Below are 23,257 nucleotides of genomic sequence, written 5' to 3'. Positions count from 1 at the left end.
GTCCTGGCTCTTGAACTGTCCGGGGAGTGCACAGTGAGTGGAAGATCTGTCTGTCTCTCTCTTTCTCCCTCTCTCTGCAGTTCTGTCTTTCAAGTGAACAAAATCTTTAAAAAATAGAATAGCTGACCTAATCAGTTTTTCAATATGAAAAGTGATTTTTTAAAGAGAATATTTCATGGCATACATTATACATTTTTCATAGACCTTACTGTTACTTCGAAGGGAGGGTGCAGAGAAGGGGTGGAGCCAACATGTCAAGATGGAAGAAGCTGTTACTGTAAAAGGACAGTGCAGGAGAATAAAGTGGGATTTTAGCACAGCTGGATTTTAAGCCAAATCATAGCTTGCTCCATTTGTATTGTTAAATTAAGAATTTTAAAATTGAAAATTTTAAAAAGTCAGAAATATTGGCACTGAGATTATTGGGAGTTAAATTACGTGTGTCACATATTTGCCGTTATTTCTGGGCTTGCTGCTTTCACGCCTAGGAAGTTAAAATGGATCCTGGTGCTGATCTGTAGAGGTTGAGCACCAGTGTAATCTACCATGGGGCAAAGCCGGAGAGTTGTCTGATGTAGTCTTCCTTGCACTTCCCTCTGGAAAAGTATCTCCTTTAGCAATTACTGGCTGATTTGATTGAGTGATGGAAACATTTTTCTTTGTAGACCGTCTTAGAATTGGACAGAATGGAAATGTCTATGGATGCTGTGAGTAGACTCTCTACCTGGCATTGAAGAGGTACTTAAAAGTTGGCAGAAACTCATCATTAATATGTCACAACTTTTGTTCTAAATTTTAAACAGTTTCAAAAAAAGTTTTATGAAAAAGATTTGTTGGACCAAGAGAAAGAAAGAGAAGAACTACTTCTTTTGGAAATGGTATGTTGCTTTCACATGCACACACAAATTCTTTTTTCTGACCACAAGTAGCTGTGCTCTGCTGTTAAACTTAAAACCCTTTACAAGTCTGCATCCCTGTATTTCTTCTTAAATGACTAAAGAGTACTGATTTCTGCAATTTGATATGAACAAGAATAAAAACTGCGTTTGAAAACATCACTGAAAAAAACCTGATATGCTAAAGTAAAATTAATAGAAAATGAACTACATTTTAAATGTACAGTGTAATTAGTTTAAATTTATTTTTATCTGTTTGAAAGGTGGAGAGAGACAGAGAGAGGGATAGTTTCATCAGCTGTTTTACTCCTGAAATGTCCTCAACAGCCAGGGTTGGCTCGAGCCAGTCAGAGTTCTAGAACTTTCTCTGGGTCTGCCACAGGGGTATCAATGATCCAAGACCTTGGGCCAGATCAGGTGCGCGGATCACTTGCTGCCTCACAGGTGCGCGTTAGTAGGAAGAAAGATTTAGAAGCAGAGCCAGTACCCAAACCCAGGCACCGTGGTATGGGCTGTAGGCTTGCTCAGCACCGTGCTGCCATCCAAACCTCAATTGGATGGCTTCTGACACTGGAACGTATTCATGGACCCATCACCACAATCAAAATATCAAACATTTTCACTCTTCTGAAAGTTCCCTGTATTGTCTTCTCCAGGCCCAACATCCACTGATCTCGTTTCTGTCACTGTAGATTTGCATCTTTCCTTTATTTTTTTATATAAAGGAGCTCTGTCTTTTTTAATGCTTCTTTCCATCAGTATAATTAAAGACTCATCTCTGTTGTTACATATGTCATTAGGTCACTCCTTTTTATTTTTGAATAATATTCATATTGTGGATATATCATAACTTGTTTATCTGTCACCTCCTAATAGACATATCCATTCTATCCAAGCTGTCAAATATGTTGGTCTAAAGTTGTTTGTGATATTCTCATATTATCTTTTTATTTTTTTTTTTTAAGATTTTATTATTATTATTGGAAAGCCAGATATACAGAGAGGAGGAGAGACAGAGAGGAAGATCTTCCATCTGATGTTTTCACTCCCCAAGTGAGCCGCAACGGGCCGGTGCGCGCCGATCCGATGCCAGGAGCCAGGAACCTCTTCTGGGTCTCCCATGCGGGTGCAGGGTCCCAAAGGTTTGGGCCGTCCTCGACTGCTTTCCCAGGCCACAAGCAGGGAGCTGGATGGGAAGTGGAGCTGCCGGGATTAGAACCGGCGCCCATATGGGATCCCGGGGCTTTCAAGGCGAGGACTTTAGCCGCTAGGCCATGCCACCGGGCCCCTCATATTATCTTTTGAATGTAAGGTAATAACCTCTTTCTGATTCTTATAATAACGATTTGTAGTTTTTTGAGGAATTATTTTTGACGGTCTCTCAAATGATTGTTAATCTCGTACCGCCTCCCTTAGCAGTGACGTAGGTCCCTGTCCCCACTCCACACCTTGCTCCGTGTTACAGTAGTCAGATGGGCTCCACCTGCATTGCACATGTGTCACACAGCGCTCAGTGTTTTCTGCTGATTTGCTGTGTGTGTTGAGCGGCATGCAGTAGAGTAAGCGTTGCTGTTTTACTCGGTGCTTGTTAGTCTCGGCCCTCTCCCTGCGCTGCGGAAGAGCCACATCTTTTCCCCTTCAGGCTGAAGAATTCTCCTTAGGAAATTTTCAAGTGCGGGTTTTCTGGTGACTGATTCTTTTCATTTTCCTTTATCTAAAAATATTTTGTTTTTACCTACATTCTTGAAGAATATCTTTATTGGATATAAAATTCTGGGCTGGCAGCTTTTTCTTCCTGCGCAGTTGAACCCAGTAGAAAATCTGCTGGCATTTGAATGTGTTGCTCTTTTGTACATGGAGGTTTTTTCTGGCTTTCTTCAGGATTTTTTTCTTCTCTCTTTTACTTTGAGCAATTTACTTGGATGTGTGTTGGCATGACTGACTAGTTTGTACTGTTGTGGCTTTGCTGATTTTATTAAATCTATAAATATTCCTCATCCCACCTCACCCCCAAATTTGGAAAGATTTGAGCCATTGCTATTTAAATGCATGTCCTGTTCTGATTTCTCTCTCTTAACTCATGTTAGATCCTCTGTCATTATCCCTCAGGCCAATGTTTTAAAGCCTATGCCTCTCTGTGGCTGGCGCAGTGGTATAGTTTGCAAATTCTCCAGTCTGTGGTGCTGGCATCCCATATGGGCACTGGTTCATGTTCACTTCTCATCCAGCTCCCCCAGCTATGGCCTGGAAAAGCAGTGGAGGATGGCGCAGAGTATTAGACCTCTGCACCCACATGGGAGACCAAGAGGAGGCTCCTGGCTCCTGGCTTTGGATTGGCCCAACTCCTGCTGCCACTGTTGTGACAATTTGGAGAGTGATCCATTGATAGGAGAACTCTTATATTCTCTCTCTCTCTCTCCTTGCAGCTCTGACTTTCAAGTAAAAAATATATATCTTTGAAAAATAAGTGAAAACTTAAAAAAGCAATAGCACCTGTGTTGAAGTGAGTCATGTCTGTTGTGCCATGTTCAGTGTCTCCAGGTCTTTCTCTATCCCCTGCATTTGTCTGCTGAGCCTCTCCAGGGACTTATATCTTCCATGTGGTACTTCTTGCTTCTCAGATTTTCACGTGGTCCAGTTACATGTTGTGTATCTTTATTCCTCTACTGAGAATCCATGTGCTGTGAGATTGAAAAGACTAGTGGAAATCCTCTGAGAGGCAAGGTGCATCCTAGGGCGAAGTTAGAGTTCACAATGCCAGTGTTGGAAGGGGGTGAGAAGAAGAACTCAGACATCTTTAGGACTGAATGACCTAAACACAAGGTAGAAATCAGGCTGATTTTACTACAGGAATTAGTAAGCAGGGACTTAAAGATAACTGTAATTAATAGGATGAAGCTAATAGGGGAAAAGCTGGAGAAAACAGATTCCTTGCTAAGCCCACCTAAACATTTTCTAATTTATGCGTTTATGTAGTCCAGGTCTTTGTGGAAATTCTACCTTGTCAATTTTCTCTTTTTTCCATGAGCTCTTGTAAGAATGTTCTCCATTTGCGTCCATGTCACTTATGGCAGATTTGGTCAGAATGTATTTTATCCACTGATTTCTTTTTTAACCTGAGGGAAAATGGGCCTCCAAATTTTGGTGATGTTATATTTTACCATAGTTAAGCTGGTTTAGTTTAGGAAAATTCATCGAGTTAAAACACTTACAAATTTCTTTTTTATGTATTTTATATCAGTAAGACCCAGAAATCCAATACACCGTTTTCTCTTTTAACAGAAAAATAGCATTTTGCCTTTTACCAAGCAGAAATCAAAATAACCAGTGGCAACAAAATATTTTTCTGATGAGAATCAATGAACAGAACTTAAAGGTCCTCTGTGACAAAGATACCACATTCATTCTTTAAGTCTGACCCATCCCCGCACTATCGTGCAGCTTTTCAAAGAGCACAGGTCTGAACCCAGTCTGAATTCTGTGGACGCTGCTGGGGAAAGGCATACTTTCTTTAGACATTTTTTGTGAACTGTGCTTGTATTTATTTCTAAAGCTAAGCATAGTGTCTCATTGGAACAGTTTCCTGAATCTAAATACTAAGCTGATATTCTAATAACAGGAACAGTTGGAAAAAGAGAAGCAACAGAATGATGGAAGGCCTGTGAGTGATCAAATCTTTGAAAAGAAACGTAAGCAGCTTTCCTCTGCTTTTACCACTTACTTCTATTAATTAATGCTTCCCCTTAGTATTCTCAAAGACTATGCTGAGTTTGTAATTTGGTATTTAAAATTGCTTCATTTTCAAATTGCTTCACTTTTTTTTTATGTTTCCAAGGTTGTTTTTGAGAATTGTGTGGTACACTTGTTGGGAATGGGGAGGGTCAGAGCTTTCAGAAGGAAAGCTTAGTGTGTAGGGCAGTGGGAGCCGGTGGAGGGGCCAGTGTGTGGGGCAGTGGGAGCCGGTGGAGGGGCCAGTGTGTGGGGCAGTGGGAGCCGGTGGAGAGTCCAGTGTGTAGCAGCGGCTGAAATATGGGAGCAGGGTAAGGCTATCTGCAGAGTGCTGAGGCAGGGAGAGGTGTTCTCAGCCTTACTGTGGATTTCTTTGCACATGAATAGGGACTCAGAGAAAATGACCCTTCCTAAAACAGAGTTTATTTTAGGTAGAGACACTAAAACACCCATGCCAAATCTGCCCAAGAGCATCCCAGTTTCTGTGCCTGGACCTTCTTCTGGCAACCCATCAACAAGTAAGAGCTTCTTTTCGTGTCTTGCAAACACTCCAGCCAAAGCCCTCTCTGTTAGATGAGATGTCTTACACGGACGTCTCTGTGGCCCTTTACCAGAGTTTTTCTGGGTTGTTAATGGACCGTGTGGTGAGATGCCAGGTAGCTCCCATCAGGAAGAGACAGTGCACCCAGACCTGCCTCTGCTGAGCTGACTATGGTGGTAGTTGGGGAGCACAGGGGATGGATCAACCAAACAACTACATGTTCTAATTTTTTCTTTTGCTTCTCTAGGCAAAGAAATCAAGAAATCCAAATTGATTCGAAGCCAGTCTTTTAATAATCAAGCTTTTCAGGCAAAATATGGCAACTTAGACAAGTGTGCTAGGTATGATCTGTCAGCTTTTTAACTACATTTTTAATTTTTTTTTTTAAAGATTTATTCATTTTATTACAGTCAGATATACAGAGGAGGAGAGACAGAGAGGAAGATCTTCCATCCGATGATTCACTCCCCAAGTGAGCCGCAACGGGCCGATGCGCACCGATCCGAAGCCGGGAACCTGGAACCTCCTCCGGGTCTCCCACGCGGGTGCAGTGTCCCAATGCATTGGGCCGTCCTCAACTGCTTTCCCAGGCCACAAGCAGGGAGCTGGATGGGAAGTGGAGCTGCCGGGATTAGAACCGGCGCCCATATGGGATCCCGGGGCTTTCAAGGCGAGGACTTTAGCCGCTAGGCCACGCCGCCGGGCCCTACATTTTTAATTTTGCAATCAAACTTTGTTATGTGAAATAGTTACATAGTTATCAAATTTAGAATTAATGTTGAGTTTTGTGAGAGGGTGATAATTTGTCATTTTCTTTTCTTGTAAAACTTTGGTTTTTTTTTTAAAAGAAATCTGGTTTGCGTAACAATTGGTGGCCTGGCATTCTTGGAAGCACAGTGTCTACACTGTCTCACAGAGTCCACGTGTCATCCTGTGGGGAGGGCCACGGGTCCAACACTGCCTCGCTGCCAGGTGAACGTGCCCGTGCTCAGGGGATGTGGGCAGCTACTGTGCTGGTCCCATGGGGCAAAGCTGCCCCTCGCACAGTCACATGGCCAAGTGGGCACAGCAGAATTCTCCCGACAATGAAGATCTGCTGAGCATCGAAGGAAAAACCGTAATTCTGATGACATGAAAATTCTAGGAAACGCTTTTACGTTTTAGACACATGAAGTGTCCTGAGGCATGGCGTGAACAGACAAGGGAGGAGAAAGGGAGTGGGCATGTTCTCCAGACGGGGAAGAAGGCTTTACCGAGACTCATGTGCCAGGTGCCAGACGGGCAGCATCCAGAGGGTACCAGGTGCTAGATGGGCAGCATCCAGAGGGTACAGGTGCCAGACGGGCAGCATCCAGAGGAGCTTGTTCTTGGTGTTCATCTAAGTTGTGTTCTCTTCCAGTAAGAGTTCTCCAGCAGCTTACACACCTTCTGCCTCAGGGCTAGCAAAAACTGCTATACTTTCCTTAACTGGTAAGTAACAAAACAAAACAAACAAAAGTCACTGAACTTAATAAAATAAGATTTTATAAAAATGGCCTATTTACTCATAGAATCAGTGGTTCCCTCCCCACCAAATTTGTCAAATCTCTGTGAAATTACACTTTTTTTAGCTTTTGAGAAAATGTTTGATGATACTGCTTTGTCTTCACTGTGTTAACAACCAGAATTTAATCATTTGGAAAGAGCTAAAAGACAAAATGATGGGACGGGTTTTTCATAGTCTGAGGGCCTGTTGAGTAACAGAAAGTTTTTACCGTTAAGGTTTAAGAATGTGAAAAACAGCAGGGGTTTGGTGTTACATATCGGAAGGTTTGTTCCAGGGGCCAGCAAGCTGTGAAGTGACAAAGTAAATAAGCTTTGTCCTGCGGGTCTTTGTCCCTGGCCAGGCTGTTACAGTTACTCATGTGTGCTGTGGAGGGGTCCAGGGCCACAGGTGGGGAGCAGCCAGTGGGTGTGGCCAGCCTCTGGCAGGACACAATTGCTGGCATGCAGCTAGGGGAAGTAGCCCCCTGTGGCAGGACTTAATTTCCACAATCAGGTAGCAGGGAGGACTCACCCGCAGGCCAGGTTCTCCTACTGAATAGAACAGACAACTTTACTAGGAATGTTGCTAAAAAAATTTACCAGTGGCTCTATTTTTAACTTTCTGCTTTGGGAATATTCGGTGAGAATGATAGTATTGATTAATGGTAAGTTAAAAATATGTATAAAGGAATCTGATAAAAGAGCTGAATATTTCAAAAGCTTAGTTACTTTTTCCTTTGTTAGGTTACATTTTGAGAATTGCTATCCTCTTATTATTAATTACTTTGTTCTTCTTATTATTATCAAAAAACACATTTGTATATTTGGCCATACTGTAAACAGGATTTTGAAAATAATCTTTTTCCAAATTTCCAAAATTATTTTCCAAAGTAATCTTTCTAAAATGAAATCACTGCCATCCACATACAGTATGTACAGTAGCTCTACAAAGCAGACTGATTATTATGAGACATCTAACATGACAAGATAAAGCATAGTGAGACAGCAACAAAGTTGCTGAACCAGAGTCAAGATGTAGTTAGGGCAAAAATACAAAAACTGTTTATTTGATTTCAACAAAGGAATGAATTTTTAGGAAGGACTAAGAAACATTCAGCATTTGAGATCTTTGATACAGAGTTCCTTTAAAAATTGTAAGTGTGTGTGCAGAATGAGTTTCAGTCAGCTCAACTTGGAGCTAATGGGCATATAGTTATAGCTGTCAGTAACTTCGGCATATTCATTCAGTATCAGACAGAAATAAAAGGGATGGAGTCTTGATGTATGCAACATGAATGAACCTCAAAGTAATTATACAGAAAGAAGGAAGACTGCTAAAAAAAAAGAGCATATACTTGTATCATTCATTTACATAAAATTCTAGAAAATGCAAATTAGCCTATAGTGACAGGAACAAGCAGATGGTTTGGAGAAGGCTGGAGGGGACTGGAGAGGTCAGGGTTGTGAGGACTTGTTAGATGATGATGGGTCCCTTCCTGGGAGCTATGCTGATGGCTTCATAGGGTTGACAGTTTTCAAAGCCTTAACTCTGGGCAGTTTCCTCTGTATGAATTAGTCTGTCGCAGAACAGATTTTCAGTGAGAAGCACTTGGCTGTCATTAATCTTTTCCTTCTTCAGTTAGCATCTTGGCGTTCCCGCCAGGTCTGACTACTTGCTTTTCTTCCAGATGATTCATTCCGGACTCGTAATGCCAGTACTGTTCCAAGTTCCTTTTCTCCCAATCCTCCCCTACCAAGTACCTCCCGTGGGACAGCTAACCCGGTTGACCCAAAAAGCACTGGAAGTAAAGACACGCAGGCGCGGAAGGCCACCTTGTAAGTAGTGAGGTGCTGGTGCCCCACCCTTCGCTCAGTGTCCTTGCCTTCCCATGAGACGTCTGAAGCAAGGGGCTGTCACGGTGCCGGGCAGGATGGTTTATATAGGACACTCTGATGTTAGGGAATCAGCACGAAACCTTTCACTGGCTCCCACTAATATGTGAGATCTGTTTTGTTCTCTTGGGAAGTACTTGTCTGTAGGCAGAGACTTTTTATCTCTGTGAAGATGCTGCTTATCATGACATCCCTTCAAACACCGGCTTGAACATGGTGTCTAACTGCCCACTGCTCAGAACCATGGGTACAGCTGTGTCTCTTGAACATGGTGTCTAACTGCCCACTGCTCAGAACCATGGGTACAGCTGTGTCTCTTGAACTCCAGGTTGGGGTGCTGCATGCTGAGGTGATTTACAGCAAAACCTGTGTGTCTTTGAGTTGAGGTTCTGGGGGACCTCTGTCCTTGTCTTCCTGTCTTCCTTCACACATGTTGTTTGCATCTTGTTGGGATTGAAGCATGTGGTTTTGCTTAAAAAGCACCGTTGAGAGACTCTACATGAGTGACTGACCTGTGAAGACACCTGTTGTGACAGGCTTGCTCCTCATGTAGGACACTGCATCTTCTGACCAAACAGAATAAAAATTCAGAATTCTTTTAATCTTATCTCACTTACTACATGAACATTTTCAAATAAATTTGCTCAGATGTATTTTTTGTATTGGAACTTCGTATAAGCACCCAATTGGATTATAATTCCCACTTTTAATTTGCCACTGCAGGTGTGCAAGCATAGATGGGTATTTTCCAGATTTAGGAATATGCTTCTTGAAGAAAGAGTGGACTGTATTATGGGAAAAAGTAGCAGTAACAGAATAAAACTTGCTGACCGTACAGGGCATGCTTTTCCTTCTGTGTTAAATATTGGAACAGGAAGCCAGAACAGGGAGAGTGTGCTGTGCTGGAAGTGACAGCCAGGGCAGCTTGGGGGTCCAGAGACCAAGCCTGGAAGTCTGTAAAGATCTGAGCCTGCCAAGAGCCTTCTGTTAGCATGTGAACAGAGAAGGGCACGGAGGTCCTGGAGGGGTGCCCGAGGAGGGTACTGCGAGGTCTCCTTTCTTCGCACAGTTACTGCTGTGGTGGTTATCCTATGAAGTTCTGTGTTCTGAGTGAGGACTTGGCAGTGGTCTGGGGAGCTCTGAGCTTGATCCTCGAGCCCCTCTTCCAGCAGCCGCTGAGGAGCTGCTATCGTTCAGTTCAGCACTGGGGCCTCGTGTGTGCACCCAGCTCAAGGTTTCTCTTCTGAGGAGATGTGGAAATGTGGGGCTCCCCATCCTGAACACCCCCTCTGCCGCCTGGAACCCTCCTGCTCTCAGCCTTGCCCTGCGATGTCTGGGCCAAAGAATGTAGTTTGTAGCTTCTCTTTTCTGCTTACTCTCTTGATCTGTTTTCATTGTTGAAGATGGGTTTCCTTTTTATGTTACTTCATGTGTTTTAAAAGATAGAGAGGCAGGGAGGGAAAGGGATCAGACAGCTCCCATCTGCTGCCCCAACAGCTGGAACCAGGAGGGTGTCTGCCTCTTGCCACCCCCCAACTTTATTTTTTTTAAGACAAAATTGTTCTTTCTCAATATAAATATATAATCTGAGGGGTATGTGTAATTGATGGTTAAAAAATGAATCAACCTGATCTGATAGCAAATCGCCCCTGGCTTGCTTCTTATTTTCTGAGTATTCCACAATCCCTGTGGTTCACCCCTGGGCCTGGAGATGCCAGTGTCTGACCACATGTCCCTCTGCTGCGGCTCTCATCCGGTCCCTCCTGAGTGTGCCCTGCCCCTGAGCCGTGAGACATGGCCTTTTGTTGTGCAAAGCCTTCTCCACAGTTCCCAGCTATGCCATGTCCAGATGAAAATGCCCAGTCTTATCACAAATCAATTTCTGATGTGATTTCAGAGAGTATCATGTTAGTTGTTGCTAATCAGGGAAATTGTGTGCAGCGCCTTCTGCAGCTTTGGAGAAGGACACATCTGGTACTTAGAAGTAAATGCTGGGGTCTCCAAGTAAAAGTACAGGTGGACATTACCCTAGGATTGGACAGGTGATATATCTTAGGCCTGTGTCATTTCTGTTGTGGTTATAAAAAGTTAAAATTGTAGGAAAATTCTATGAATTAAATGCTAAGGAGCACACAGGCTTTTTGGTAATTCAAGGTCATTTCATGTTGTTTTCATGTGTAATTTATTTTTCCCTCGATCATCATTGTCAGATACTAGATTTCTTCAAAGCATATGTCTGTGCTTATTTACTTTGTAAACATAAAATGTGTAAAATTTATTGTTTTCTTTTTTCTTTCTCTTTTCCTGTCTCCTCCCCCACCAATTCTTTCCATATTTCTCCATTTTCTTGTTCTTTCTCTCCCTCCTCCCCCACTGCCTGTCCTTCCTTCCTGAAGAAAATCCAGAAAATCCAACCCTTAGATCAGCTGCTCGATGAAGGAGGCGAATCCAAGAGCTGACGAGGTGACTGAAGGACTAAAACTGAAATGATGCGGGACCCTCTGTTTTCTTGTTCTTTATTTTCTTTAACATTTCTTTCTTTCTTTTTTTAATGAATGGAAAAAGAATGGCATCTGATGTTAAACTTTCCATTTTTGACATTAGATTCCCTAGGAGGTGTAATATACATTTCTCAAAAAATAATGTAGTTACAGAATTCCCACGTCAGAGTGAAATGCAGTGTGAAACAGTTTCAAGTTTGTGCTTACTACGGCCACAGAAGAGACAAGTGGTCTCTACCTGTGCAGGAAACCAGCCAGTTAACAACAGTCCTGTAGTTTTTGCCTTTTAACGATTGTATAAAAGTCCCAGTTAGCTGAAATTACTGTGACAGGATAATCATTTGAAGGGGGTCTTGGCACGGAGGAGGTCGGAAAGGTACTGTGTTTTCTCAGGACCCTCCAAGCTCACTGGGAAAGTCCTCCCTAAAAGGGGTGCAAGCGATGAGTGTGATATGATCAGCCCTGCCATTGTCATGACCTATTGTACCTGGCCATTCCCAAACTTGAATTTGACAATGAAAATTCTACCAGGATTTCTGAAAACTTTGAGCTATAAATACCTTAAAAATGATAGACGGGTGATTTTCTTTATTTCTTAGAATTTATTTTATAAATAATTTGTTTGCACTTTAGGTTGTATTTGTCCTCATTTAATTTAAAATGATGAGTCTAGTTTGAATCAGCTGTTATTCCAAGCCATCATGCTTAAGCTATGTCAACAGCATTTATTTGTATTAATACAAATATGTCCATCACAATTTGCCTGTGGAACATATGCAGTTCTTAATTTAAAAAATGTCAGTTCTTGAGATAATACTGTATGAAGCTATTGTCAGCTTCTATATTTTAAGATGCAATCAGCATATATCTATATTGATATTAGAGAACATTTGTTTTTTAAAATATATTGATGTGTGATAAAGATGATCTAATTTGTGAATGCATATGCGTGTGCGGTTACTTTTTATAATGTGAAATAATAAATAATGAGTTTAAGCAAAATAAAACATAGGTCAATGAGATACCTGTGCTGGTGAAAAAAGTTTTAAACACTTTCTTGCAGTTTTTCTTCTGTGACTGATGAGTAAAGCAGTTCCTTTTTAAGCACTGAGTAAGAAAAGGATCCCAGTGTCTCCTGTAAATGACTCAGGGCACAGTGCGCAGTACGAGACTTCCTTAAGCTGTCTCTTTCCCCTTCTCCTTCCACATAGGCTCTTTGTGGCTATCAAATTATTCTTAATATCCTTCCTCAAATGACAGACAGGTAAATGGAATTGTTCAACTCATTCTGTCAGTTGTGAAAATCCAGTAGATAGGAGAAGCGTCATGAGCTACCCAGTTCATTCTTTGTGGATTTCATGGCACTGTTTGGATCATGTATCCCAGCAGCCTCCATGTGGTGGAATCTGGCATGTTAGATCTGTCTGCGATGGCACACAGGAGGCCTCCTAGGTTCTCCCCCGTTGACTCACACTCCTGACTCTGTTGCTTTCCAGTCACTTGTTAAGTAAACATCCTCAGTAGTTAGAAGCTTTTATTTTCCCATGATGCACTGGGAGATGGTGAAAGTGACTTGGGGAAACCTACCTGATGCTTACAAAAATCAGGTGTGCTGAGACTTGTGTGATGGTCTTATTCTAGGTGCCAACTTACCAGTGAAACAAGCTGGATGAGTTCCTCTGGGAGCCTTTTTTTTTTTCCACAAAACATAATTTCTAGGATTTTTTAAATACTTATTAAAATTATACTTCCAAGAGCATACATGTCTAATTAATAGAAGCTGGGGATAGCTGTGAAGTTCCACCCATTCTGTCAAGTCATATCAGAAACTAGACTGCCAGTCTTTCAGGATTTTCCAGTTTAACAGCTTATCAAATGGATCCTTTAATGGTTGGATGATAACAGTTTCTCTCCATCTGTAGCCACAAGCAGACTTCGCCTTCATTTTTCTGTGAATGATTAAAACTTTGCATAGTTAAGTTTAGAATTTCAGTAAATCAAAACCAGGCCCAGAGAGCTCAAATTTATGGCGGAAGTGGAGGCAGAGCAAAGAAGAGTTTTATCTGGTAGTGGTAAAGCGAGGCATGTGCAGAATTTTTCCCCTGTGACCTCACAAACATTTCAAAGATCCTCTCTTTCTCTGAGGATTGTGTTCTGAAAGCATGAGCCCATTTGGTCTTGCAGTTGGTGAGCCGTTGGGCAGTGTCTGAACCAAACTGAAATGGTCTCTTCAGCTTGAGTAGGAATTTTATGGCAAGATGAATCTAGTCACCTGCTCCCAATCACCCTGGCATGATTCTGTGCGTGTATGAGTGAGTGTGTCTGTGTAGTCATAACTTCTAACACGTGACACTCAGGCCTCGTGCCGTGTTCAGATCCCCCACTCAGTCGGAACTCTTGATTTATGTGTGAGAGACGTCAACTATGTGTGTCACCCTTCTGCATTTTTTCACCATTGGTGTGTACCTGGGAAAGTGCAAAACCCAGTGTCTTGGGAACTTGAAGAGAATGTGAGGATACACTAAATCTCTCTTCAAGAAGAGACCCACGGAGTACTGTGAGATTGAGTCGTCATGCTGTGGCTTTGCATGCTTGGTGCTGTATGCCTTTCCATCATAAGTCTTGTCATAGCTGGGTTTGACCCTGCTTCATTTAAGGGACATTGTGTTCTCCTAGACTTTGTTCCTGAGATTTTACCTTTTCTAAGTGGGGAATTTAGACCCTCTTTTATTCCTTTTTCCACTGTTTTTTCACAAACATATCTGACAAAATAAACACAACGAGCCACTGATGGTGTCATGTGGAGTTTGCTTCTCTTCCCCAGGAGCTGAGGATAGGCTGGCCCTTCATAGGCATCAGTTGGTTGTCTTGGAGAGAATGCAGGAGGGAATTAACATCAAGTATTCAAGTGAACTAATCAATAAATGATGTTAGATGCACTTAGTAGCTCGATCAGAATCTAGTTAGGCATGCAGTCTGCACACTTGACCTCCCACGACCAGTTAGTTCTCATGATTCTGTGAGTTCACTCCTAATTGCTCTTCCCTGTGTCAGAAATTGGCTGCCCAAGGATGTGTCAGGTGCATTTGCTGCTTTTCCATATGATGAGATGCATGTTAAATTCTGTGTTACCATGGTGGTTGGGTGAGCGATGCTGCCTGTGTAAGAATATGCCATTGGCTGTCTCAGACAAGGCAAAGGATGAGAGAAGCGGGCCTGGGGAGCGGATGCAGGAGAGGCCAGTCTCTAACTCTCCATCTTTGCCATCTGGGGTGGCCCTGGATAAGCATCTCCCTGCCCAGAAGTGGAAGGTACAACTGAGCTGGTCGGTGCAGAGGCAGGGCTGCCAGCCATGATGCTTCAAGTGCCCACAAAGATGCTTTCCGACTTGGGATATGCAAGGTGCACCATCCTCTGCAGCATTCCCAGGCACACTAGCAGAGAGCTGGCTCAAAGGTACAGCAGCCGGGAGTTAAATTGGTGCCGTTGTGGGGTGCTGACACCACAAGCTGAAGCTTAGCTTACGGTGCTGGGCCAGGAGGAACTCGGATCAAGAGTCAGGTGATGCTTGTGTCTGGCCTCTGTCACTGTGACATGGATCAAGCACCCCTCTATGTTTCATTCTCGTCTCCTTTAGACGGGTCACAGCCACTTCTTCTCTACCCAATGCACATGTTAGATAGCAGTGTGCCAAACACCACCAGACAGCATATGTTTGTTATGTCATTTAGCCTCCTAACTATACAGCAGGTGGGAGTGTCCCCATTTTCCATGCTAAGGATCCAAGGGCAGAGACGTCACTTGTCCCAGGTCACAAAAATGGAGAATAGAAGAGCTTTGATGCAGCCCTATCCTCAGAGAATGCACATGTGTCTGGAGAATTTCTGATACTGCCACCTCCCCCAGGGGTTGAAAGAGGATGGTGCAATCTCAAAACTCTAAGGGGCTGCATGGCTGCCCTTTAAAAACTCCACGGGGCTGCATGGCTGGGCCTTAAGGGAACCTGACCAGCCCTTCTCGGTACCTGATTCCATCTGTGGATGGAACCTGGTGAGGGGTGTCTAGAAAATCTACAAGCACTAGGCCCATGCTGACCAAGTGGGAGGGGAGGAAGAGTGAGGTGGTGGTGGTGGTGGTGGAGGGGATTGGCTTGGGGTGATTAGAGTGTTGTTGAACAGAGTGGAATCTGTGAGAGCTAATCAGCTTTGGGGTCAAGCTCATCAAAGAGCTTGGTTCTCTCTGACATCTCTTAATGCAATGATTCATGCATGCTTTGGTGTGTGAGGTATTCCAAGCACCCATAGGCAGGTGCACACACTGTCCAAATAGCTCTTGGTGAGATTGATCAAGATCTCCAGCCTTGGAATCCTCACTCCTGGTGCAGCCCAGAGTGGCTTAAAAAGCACCAGCAAGGGAGTGGGACTTGGATGGGTTCTTGGCCTGTGGGTGGAGCAGCTCTCAAGCTGGGGGCTTCTGCCTGCCCTCTGGTGCCCAGCACTGAGCCTGCCATGGCCAAGGACACACCAAGCAGGGAGAAGACTGCATTGCTGTGGCACCTCTTGGAGATACCACGTCCATCTGCCAACAGGCATACATCTGCACAGCCACCCACAGCTGCCCTAACCATGTCCCCCAGTTACTTACACAAGCTCATAGACAATGGTAGGGGCAGCTAGCCAAGTCAGTGAGCCTGTTGGTTACCATGACATCAGTTACCATGGAGATGCAGAGATGCGACAGAAAGGTAAGGAAACCCGATAAACTTTACCCCTCAGCCCTGTCCTCCCAACCGTCCACATTGCACCAGTCACCCAGGTGGGGGGACCTGCTGTGGCTGAGCTCAGCCCCAGCAAGACCTGCAACAAGCAGTGTCCCATTGGGCTCCAGAGCAGGTCAGCCTCCATCCCCTAGTCCTTCCAGGCCTGGATAGCTCATGGTCTCCGGTTTCCTATCTGTTCTGATCTCTCCCAGAGGGGCAAGGACAGGTCTCCTTCTCCAGGAGCTGGAGGCAACAAAGAGGGTGGTTTGGAGTCATAATGTACATTTTCCACAAACTTTTGGAAATACTCTTATATTTGGAAACACACACATCCAATACTAAGATGTGGATTGTTTTCAGCAGAGAGGAACCAGAGTAGGGGAGCTGATAAATGCCATGTTGTTTGCCTTGTAAAAATGAGCACCATAAAAACCATACTACCAAAGCAAAACCCAACCGATTGAATTCTATCACCTGCCAAGCAGACAGTGTGACAAGTGCCATGAGGGCTGGGATCTTACGGGAGCCAAGATATCATGACCTGAAGGTCTGTGTCCTCCCATCCCCCAAACTCCTCCACTGACACTCAACCCCAGATGAAAACATGAAGAAATGGGAGATCATGAGGCCACAGTGGAGGCTGGTGACAGGTTTCGTGCCCTCATTGAAGAGTCCTGTCCAGATCTGAACTCTATTTTATGTGTGAGGACACACCAAGGAGTCAACTGTGTGCAAGCCGGCAAGCTGACTGTCATCAGAACCTGGCCAGGCAGGTGCCCTCCCGCTGGGCTTCCAACTTCCTCAATGGTGAGACGCTAATCCCTGTTGTCTATCAGCTACCTTGCCTGTGGGATTTGTTAGAATAACCTGGAGAGTCTGAGACACAGGGTCCGGGGGTTTGTCCTCTATGTCCCCACATCTCCTTCTGCTGTACTTGTGGGCAGACTCACAGTGATGGGTATTTATTACAAGATGCACAGAGGTGGGCAACTCTGGCTTGTGGGAGGAGAACTGAGAGAAATCGGCAGAAACCTACTCCTGCAGGTGTCCAAAGTCAGACGGAGCAGTGGCCCCAGGCTGGGCCCATCCTTAGGCTGGGCTCACAATCTTGCCCAGGAACAGGCTACTCCAGGTGAAGTGGTCGAAGATCATGATGAGGAAGGGCCGGTTGAAACTGATGGTGAGGGGTTCAGACACCAGCTGCAGAGTCCTTCCAGGGCTGACAGCAGCCTCCGCTCCCTTCTCGTCCAGTTGTAGAACAGCTTTATGGACCACCTGTTAGGAGTGCGCCAGGGATGATGGTGGGTACCTTCTGCATGTCAGGCACTTCCCATGGCAAAGGATTGCTTACATCCTTTGCTTGATGGATGGGGAAGCTGAGGCTCAGAGAGTCCCTTGCTGCCTCCTTATCTAAGCAGCAGCCCTAGGTGTAGAGCACAGCGCTGTTGCCCTCCAGAACCCAGCTGCATCTTTGTTACCTCCTTCCAGAAAAGGCAGCATGAGCACACATGCAGAGCTTAAGGCTCCGTGGATAGAACTCGGCTTCTGGATCTGGGGTTAGTAGAGGGAGACTTCATCCCCAACAGTCCCCACCTTTCTCTCTGCTAGGGAGATACTGGGATGGGATTTATGTAAGACACCCCTGCTCTGTCCAGCAAAGCCCACTAGCTAACAGGTGAATTTTTCTTAGTGCATCCCCTGGTTGGTTTCAAAATAAGAAATTCTGAAATGAATAAAAGATCTGTTGGCTCACACAGAAGCCTTTGGCAACCTGCTACCTGGCTAATGAAGCAACCGGTGACATCTGGTGTTACAGCTACAGCCGAGGGCAGCTGTGCTGACGGTACACAGTTGTGAGTCAACAGATGTGAGGTTCAATGTCACCTCACCCTTTATCAGCTCAGTGAGCACTGGTGAGCTCTTTGTGCTTCTGGATGAGAGGTTCCCCTTGACGAAACTGGACAATATCCACAAACCAGCCTGTTTACACAGCCCCACACGGGGCCCAGAGACAGCAGGGCACCCGTCATGGAGACCCAGAGCTCTGCACAGCTGCTGGCAGGAGGAGGCGCTGTGTCCAAGTGTTTGGAATCGATGAAAGAAGCAACATCAAGCTGAGAGCGAGGGTGCAGGGTGCACTGGCGAGGAGGCTCAGTGTAAGCCCGGTTGGACAGTCACCATGTTCCCTCATCCTTCTGGCCAGGGACTGTTTGCACTTTGCCCTGAAACCACAGGGCCCTTTGGTGGGGAGCAGGGCTGGCAGGTGCCTGGGCTGTGACTGCCACCCTCGTTGATATCTTCTTGGGTGATCTGGGGGACAACACACTATTTTGCCAAGCCTCTCTACCCTGTTGTGCGATGAAGAGCCCGGGCAGACCCTGGGCTCTTAGCCTCAGAACTAGGAAGCTGTACATGAATGGGCTCAGCACTGGCTGTTATCTTTTTCATGGTGAAATTTGGAGGCAAAAAATAAAGCTGGGTTCCCAAGATGCTTACCTCTGATACCTTCAGCTGGGCCTCCTGGGCAAGGTTGGAGAAATTCGCCTGGTTGGTGAACAGGTCTGAGATGCCCATGGCCGCCAGCACACCTCTGAACTTATGGTCCCCGGTGATGGAGACCTTCGGGATGTACAGGTGCACCCAGCTGCATGGGACAGGCAGGTGGACTCAGTCCCCAGGCCACTGGGATCCTTCCTGCTCCCACCTCCTACACGGATGTGTTCCTGGGCCCAGGGGAGCGGATGGGCAGGAGGTAGCACACAGACAGCTTCCTCTTCAGGCCTCCAAGCTGATACTACCTGTGACACAGCTGGACCAAGGGGGCATTCAGGGTTGGATGTGCCCCCAAAGACCAGTCAGCCCCCACCAGCAGCAGAGGAGTAGAAGGAGCAGCTGGCCAGCCTGGCAGATACCACTGCGTTCTGTGAGCCACGTACCCTTGCGAACAAGGCAGTGAGTGGGTCACGGCTGCTCAGGGCCTCTGGGGCTAAGCTCTGGGATCCTGCAGGAAATTAGCACATGTTCGGGCTGATGCAGTCGGCGCCTGGCTTGGGCTAGTACCAATGTTTTTCTAGAAAGGTGAAGGGGGACGGACTCCACAGCCGGGCTGGGAATCTATACTTGTCACCAGATGAAGAGTTTCGTTCTTAAACATCCCAGAAGGAGTGAGAGTGCCTGAAACTGAGGCCGAGGGGACGGCAGGAGGGTCAGCCGCCCTTCCTTTTCTGAAGTCACATGAATTGAGAAGCTGCTGCAGCTGCCCAGGCTTACCTGCTGGTCAAGAAGTTGGACCACCGCTGAATGGTGTCCCGGCTCAGGGCAGCGATCACCGTGTCCATCTTGCCTTCATCAGGAAGGATGAAGAATGCAGTGCCGTTGCCCATGTAGTCCAGCTGGACCAGCCGGCAGGGCAGCACTGAGTCGTGCAGGTATTTGATGACGCTGGACTGGAACATCATGGGCACCAATACTGTGGTCGTCTCGTTCACATAAAAGTTCTTTTCCCTGGTGCCTTCTGGGTCAAAAGAGTGTGCCCATGTGCCTGTGAGGGAAAGCAGGACATAGCCTGGTAGGGCAGGTGATCTCATGCTGCGGGTGGGGAGAGGGGCAGCAGGGTGCCGGGTGTAGCTGGTCACCAGGCAGGTCCTGCATTGACTGCCAGGGTTTTCCAGGAAGAAGGGAAAGCTCCCAGAGCCTTAAAGGCTGCTCTGGTCCTCGCCTGTCAGGGTGGCAGAGGATGTATCCTGTTCCGAGCTTGGCTTCTGTCCAGGGAAGGGGGCAGGGGCAGGAGGGAGCTGGGTCATGGCTCTGGACCACGATTTGGCAGTTTTGGCTGCCAAACCCTAGGTCCCTGGTTGGGGGCGAGGAGGGCCAGTTTGGGGGCTGGAGCATTTTGTCCATCTCCACCTGGCGGCCTGGCAGGCCCAGTGGAAATTGCTCACTGTCCTGCCTTCCATGGTCCTGCATTCCAATCCCATGTCCCAATATAGAGTCGCTGTGAGATTTCAGGATGCCCTAGAGGGAGCCAGGATTTTCCCTACAACTCAGCTCACCAATGGTATCAGCCAGTTTGTGTGCTTGCCTGAGGACAGGGAAAACTTTGCTGCTAGCCCTTCAGGTCGAGTCAATCTTCTGATGGCTATGCCTCCCACAGAGCCCTTCTCTGCCTCTGGGCTGATCCCAGAAAAGCCCAGGTTCTCCTCTGCTCTAAGTTGCCCTAGGTCTGCAGAGGACGGAGGCCCCTCCAGGTGCCAGTTATCCTTGACCTTGAGCCCAGAAGCCCTTGTGTGGCTGTTGGCAAGTGGCCAGGACAGAGGTTCTGGGAGACCCTTGCCTAGGCAACTGCCTGCAGGATCTGTGGGTCACAGCGTAAGAATCCCTGTCCTGTCCACTGATGATGGGGAAGGGCTGAAGAAAGTCTAGAAGCGGGCCTCGGGCCTCGGCAGCCCTGGACACCTTCACCCTTGGTGCCTGCAGGTGCTGAGCGTGAACTCCCTGCCTCTGCCTCCCCACGGCACATGAGCTGGAGTCACCTGCAGGTTATCCATTGCTTTTCTAGGCTACAAACGGAGCAGGATTGGAATTAGAGCAGCCGGGACTTGAACCGGTGCCCATATGGGATGCCAGCTCATGCAAATTAGCAGCTTGAGCTATTGTGCCCACCAAAAAAGAGCTCAGCATAAAACAAGGCATAGCATAGTTAGTAACCACTCCAGGACACCTTTTTGAACATTCTTAGGAATATGGTGGCAGAGAAATGGAAGCATTTAGGGGAGAGGAGGGAGTTGAAGAGAGCAAAGTTGATTCCTCTGGACAATCTTTTAGCAAGATTTTAGTGTTCTGTTAAAAAGGAGTTGTTGAGAGAGTCCACTAAGGAATGAACCCTCGGGCTGACACTAGTGAAGTGTGTTAAACTGTTGCTTGTGTTGCCAGCATCCCATGTTGGGGTGCTGATTGAGTGCTGGCTGCTCTACTTTTAATCCAGCCCCCTACTAATGCACCTAGAAAGGCAGATGAAGACGTCCCAAGTGCTTAGGCCCCTGCAACTGCAAGGGAGACTAGGAAGGAACTCTAGGGAGCTACTGCCACCACCTGGGGAGTGGGATAGCATGTGGAAAAATCTCTGTCTCTCTCTCCCTTTCGGTCACTTTGCCTTTCAAATGTATGTATTTAAATAAGGAACATGCCTGGGCCATGATGTTACATGTTCTAACTCCAGGGACTGTGGTGACATCACTCCTGGCTTGTGGGAGATATTGCTATCTCCCCCAGTTGAACCGAGGCCTTGCTGCAGAGTTCTGTGGTTCCATAGATCTGTGTGCAGTGAGGTCCCTCCCCACTGCCGGTGACTGGTACCATGTTCAGATCTGCCAAGTTTCTTTGGTCTGACAAAGAGACCTGCTGTGGTGCTGAGAGGGCTAAGAAAATGTGTGTAGAGCCACACCTGCCTTCCCCTGTGCCACCGGCCTGCCTAGCAGGGCGCAGGCTTCCCTCATTCTCAGCAGGCTCACTCTCCCCTGTCTCCTGCTCCTGGGACACAAAGCTATGCTGCCAAAACCTCTGGAACCCATCCTGGGCTCCTGCCAGGCACCAAGCACCATGCAAAGGTCCTGGGCCCTCAGAGGGACACGGATGCTGGAAATAAGAGTGTGAAGTTAACACACCTTCCCAGAGGGCAGTCGCTGCCTGGTGCCTGAGACAGGTAAGGTGGAAGAGCACTAACAGGTGCTAGGAGGGCCTGGGGGGGGGGCAGGTGGGGGCTGCAGGAGGGCAGGTGGTAGGGGGTAGCCAGATTGTGGGTGGCCCTAGTGACACTGGGGGGTGGTGATAGTACTGGTGGGTGTAGTGCTTGGCATAGCAGTTAAGCCACCTGCTGGAGTGTCCAATAGTCCATGATGGAATGATTAGGATTGAGTCCTGGCCATGTTACGGATTCCTGCTTCTGGATAACATACTCTGGGAGGTAACAGGTGAGGGCCCAAGTAACTGGGTCCCATCACTCACCACAGAAGGCTCAGATTATGTTCTAGACTTTTGGCTGTTATAGATGGCTTGATGTAGACATCAAGCTGTTGTAGATTTTGAGGGGATGAACCAGTGGATGACTGCTGTCTCTCTCTGTCTTTCAAATAAAATTGCTTTTAAAAACACAAATTCTAGGACTTTCAGTGGGTCTGGGGTGAGTGGGACTGGAGTGGGATGGGACAGAGACTGGTCAGAGCTGAGTGGGACATCTCGGGTAGCGTGTGCCCCATGGATGCAAGCAGGGCTTGCAGGTTCTTGACTGTGTCTAGTCTCTAGTGCCATGTGCCAGTGCCTGGTCAATATTCTAGACCATAAGGCAGCCAGACTGGCCACAGTGATGGGACAGGCCTTGAGCTAACCTACTAGGATATGGGCAAAGCCCTCAGCACTGTTGGGCATCATTTTGCTTTTTATGAACTTTAGCAATTCCACCATCCTGGCAGGACCGTGGTGAAGACCAGGTCTCCCAGACGTGAAATGGAAACCCCAGCTGGACTACACACCATGGACAGCTGGTGCTATCCTTGGCAATGGTGGAGGGGTCCCGGCAGAGCAGGGAGGGGAGGGCTACCTTTGAAGAAGATGTAGTTGACCAGAATGAGGGTGGCAGGGCTCTCCACGCCCGAGAATACGTGCACAATCTTCCCCTGTGTCTTATTCTCTATGTACTTGTTGATCTGCCTGCTGGCTCCGTCCCAGTCCTGGAAATCTGTGGCCAAGGACTTGGACTCATAGTAACGCTTGATATCCACTGAGAATGACTCCAGCAGCTCCAGGCGGTGGTCAAAGAACAAGGCATTGCCCAGGGTCATGTCCAAGCTGGTACCCAACTCCCCAAGGAGACGGTGCAGGTGCTGGAAGCCCTGGAGGATTTCAGCCTCAGGGATCTCCGTGAGGTTAAAGCCCAGGCCCTGGAGAAGCTGGGTCCGGGTGTGGCCAGAGGCACCCAAGGACAGCATGGCCAAGGCCATGGAGATGCTCACGGGGGAGATGAACATGTTCTTGTCTGGAGCTGAGGCCACGAGCTGCCGAAAGAGGCTGAAGGCGAAGTCTACATTGGCTGGAGCCAGGCCCCGGTGCGGGCTCCTGGTATAGATGCCGTCATCTGAGGGGTCTTCAGCCTGAGTGGTCCAGAGGCCGTTGGTTAACAGCCAGAGGAGACAGGTGTATGCGGCAAGAGGCATTGTCCAGTGTGGCCAGGCCCTGCCAAATCAGAAATACTTGTTAGGAGACGTGGTAGCCCCTGATTCAATGGGAGCTGGTGTCCTAGGAGGCTTGCAAGAAACCCTCCTGGAGTTCCTTCCTCCACTGGGACCAAGCCCAGCCGGGATAGCCTCAGTGTCCTCATTTGAGGACCCGTTGTGACTCATTGCCTACTAGACACCCAGCC

General features: G+C 46.8%; 2 protein-coding genes across 6 annotated transcripts in view; one reads left to right on the top strand and one right to left on the bottom strand.

Moving 5' to 3' along the window:
- Positions 1-11,655, top strand: part of PPP4R4 (protein phosphatase 4 regulatory subunit 4) — an 82,127-nt gene extending 70,472 nt beyond the window's left edge. Inside the window, exons 18-26 of one of the 5 annotated variants that reach the window (XM_058655274.1) lie at positions 666-707; positions 804-878; positions 4,516-4,585; positions 5,057-5,143; positions 5,414-5,507; positions 6,566-6,636; positions 8,379-8,526; positions 10,980-11,046; positions 11,238-11,655. In XM_058655274.1, coding sequence (XP_058511257.1) covers positions 666-707; positions 804-878; positions 4,516-4,585; positions 5,057-5,143; positions 5,414-5,507; positions 6,566-6,636; positions 8,379-8,526; positions 10,980-11,004 — 612 coding nt within the window. In that variant the 3' untranslated portion in view covers positions 11,005-11,046; positions 11,238-11,655. Of the gene's footprint in view, positions 1-665; positions 708-803; positions 879-4,178; positions 4,382-4,515; positions 4,586-5,056; positions 5,144-5,413; positions 5,508-6,565; positions 6,637-8,378; positions 8,527-10,979 lie in introns of those variants that run through there. The other 4 variants (XM_058655272.1, XM_058655275.1, XM_058655276.1 and 1 more) reach the window with 4 other exon arrangements.
- Positions 11,656-16,811: 5,156 nt separating this feature from the next.
- Positions 16,812-23,051, bottom strand: LOC101530772 (corticosteroid-binding globulin). Its single transcript, XM_012926773.2, has 4 exons — positions 22,439-23,051; positions 19,114-19,384; positions 18,340-18,487; positions 16,812-17,118 (listed from the first exon to the last, which is right to left on the bottom strand). The coding sequence occupies exons 1-4, from the start codon at positions 23,049-23,051 to the stop codon at positions 16,933-16,935; spliced, it is 1,218 nt and encodes a 405-aa protein (XP_012782227.2). The 3' UTR covers positions 16,812-16,932.
- Positions 23,052-23,257: the final 206 nt, after the last annotated feature.

The sequence above is a fragment of the Ochotona princeps genome, chromosome 26, assembly GCF_030435755.1.
Source record: "Ochotona princeps isolate mOchPri1 chromosome 26, mOchPri1.hap1, whole genome shotgun sequence".
Taxonomy (NCBI): Eukaryota; Metazoa; Chordata; class Mammalia; order Lagomorpha; family Ochotonidae; genus Ochotona; species Ochotona princeps.
Note: the sequence above shows the minus strand (reverse complement) of the source record. Positions and strands in the feature narration are given on the sequence as shown.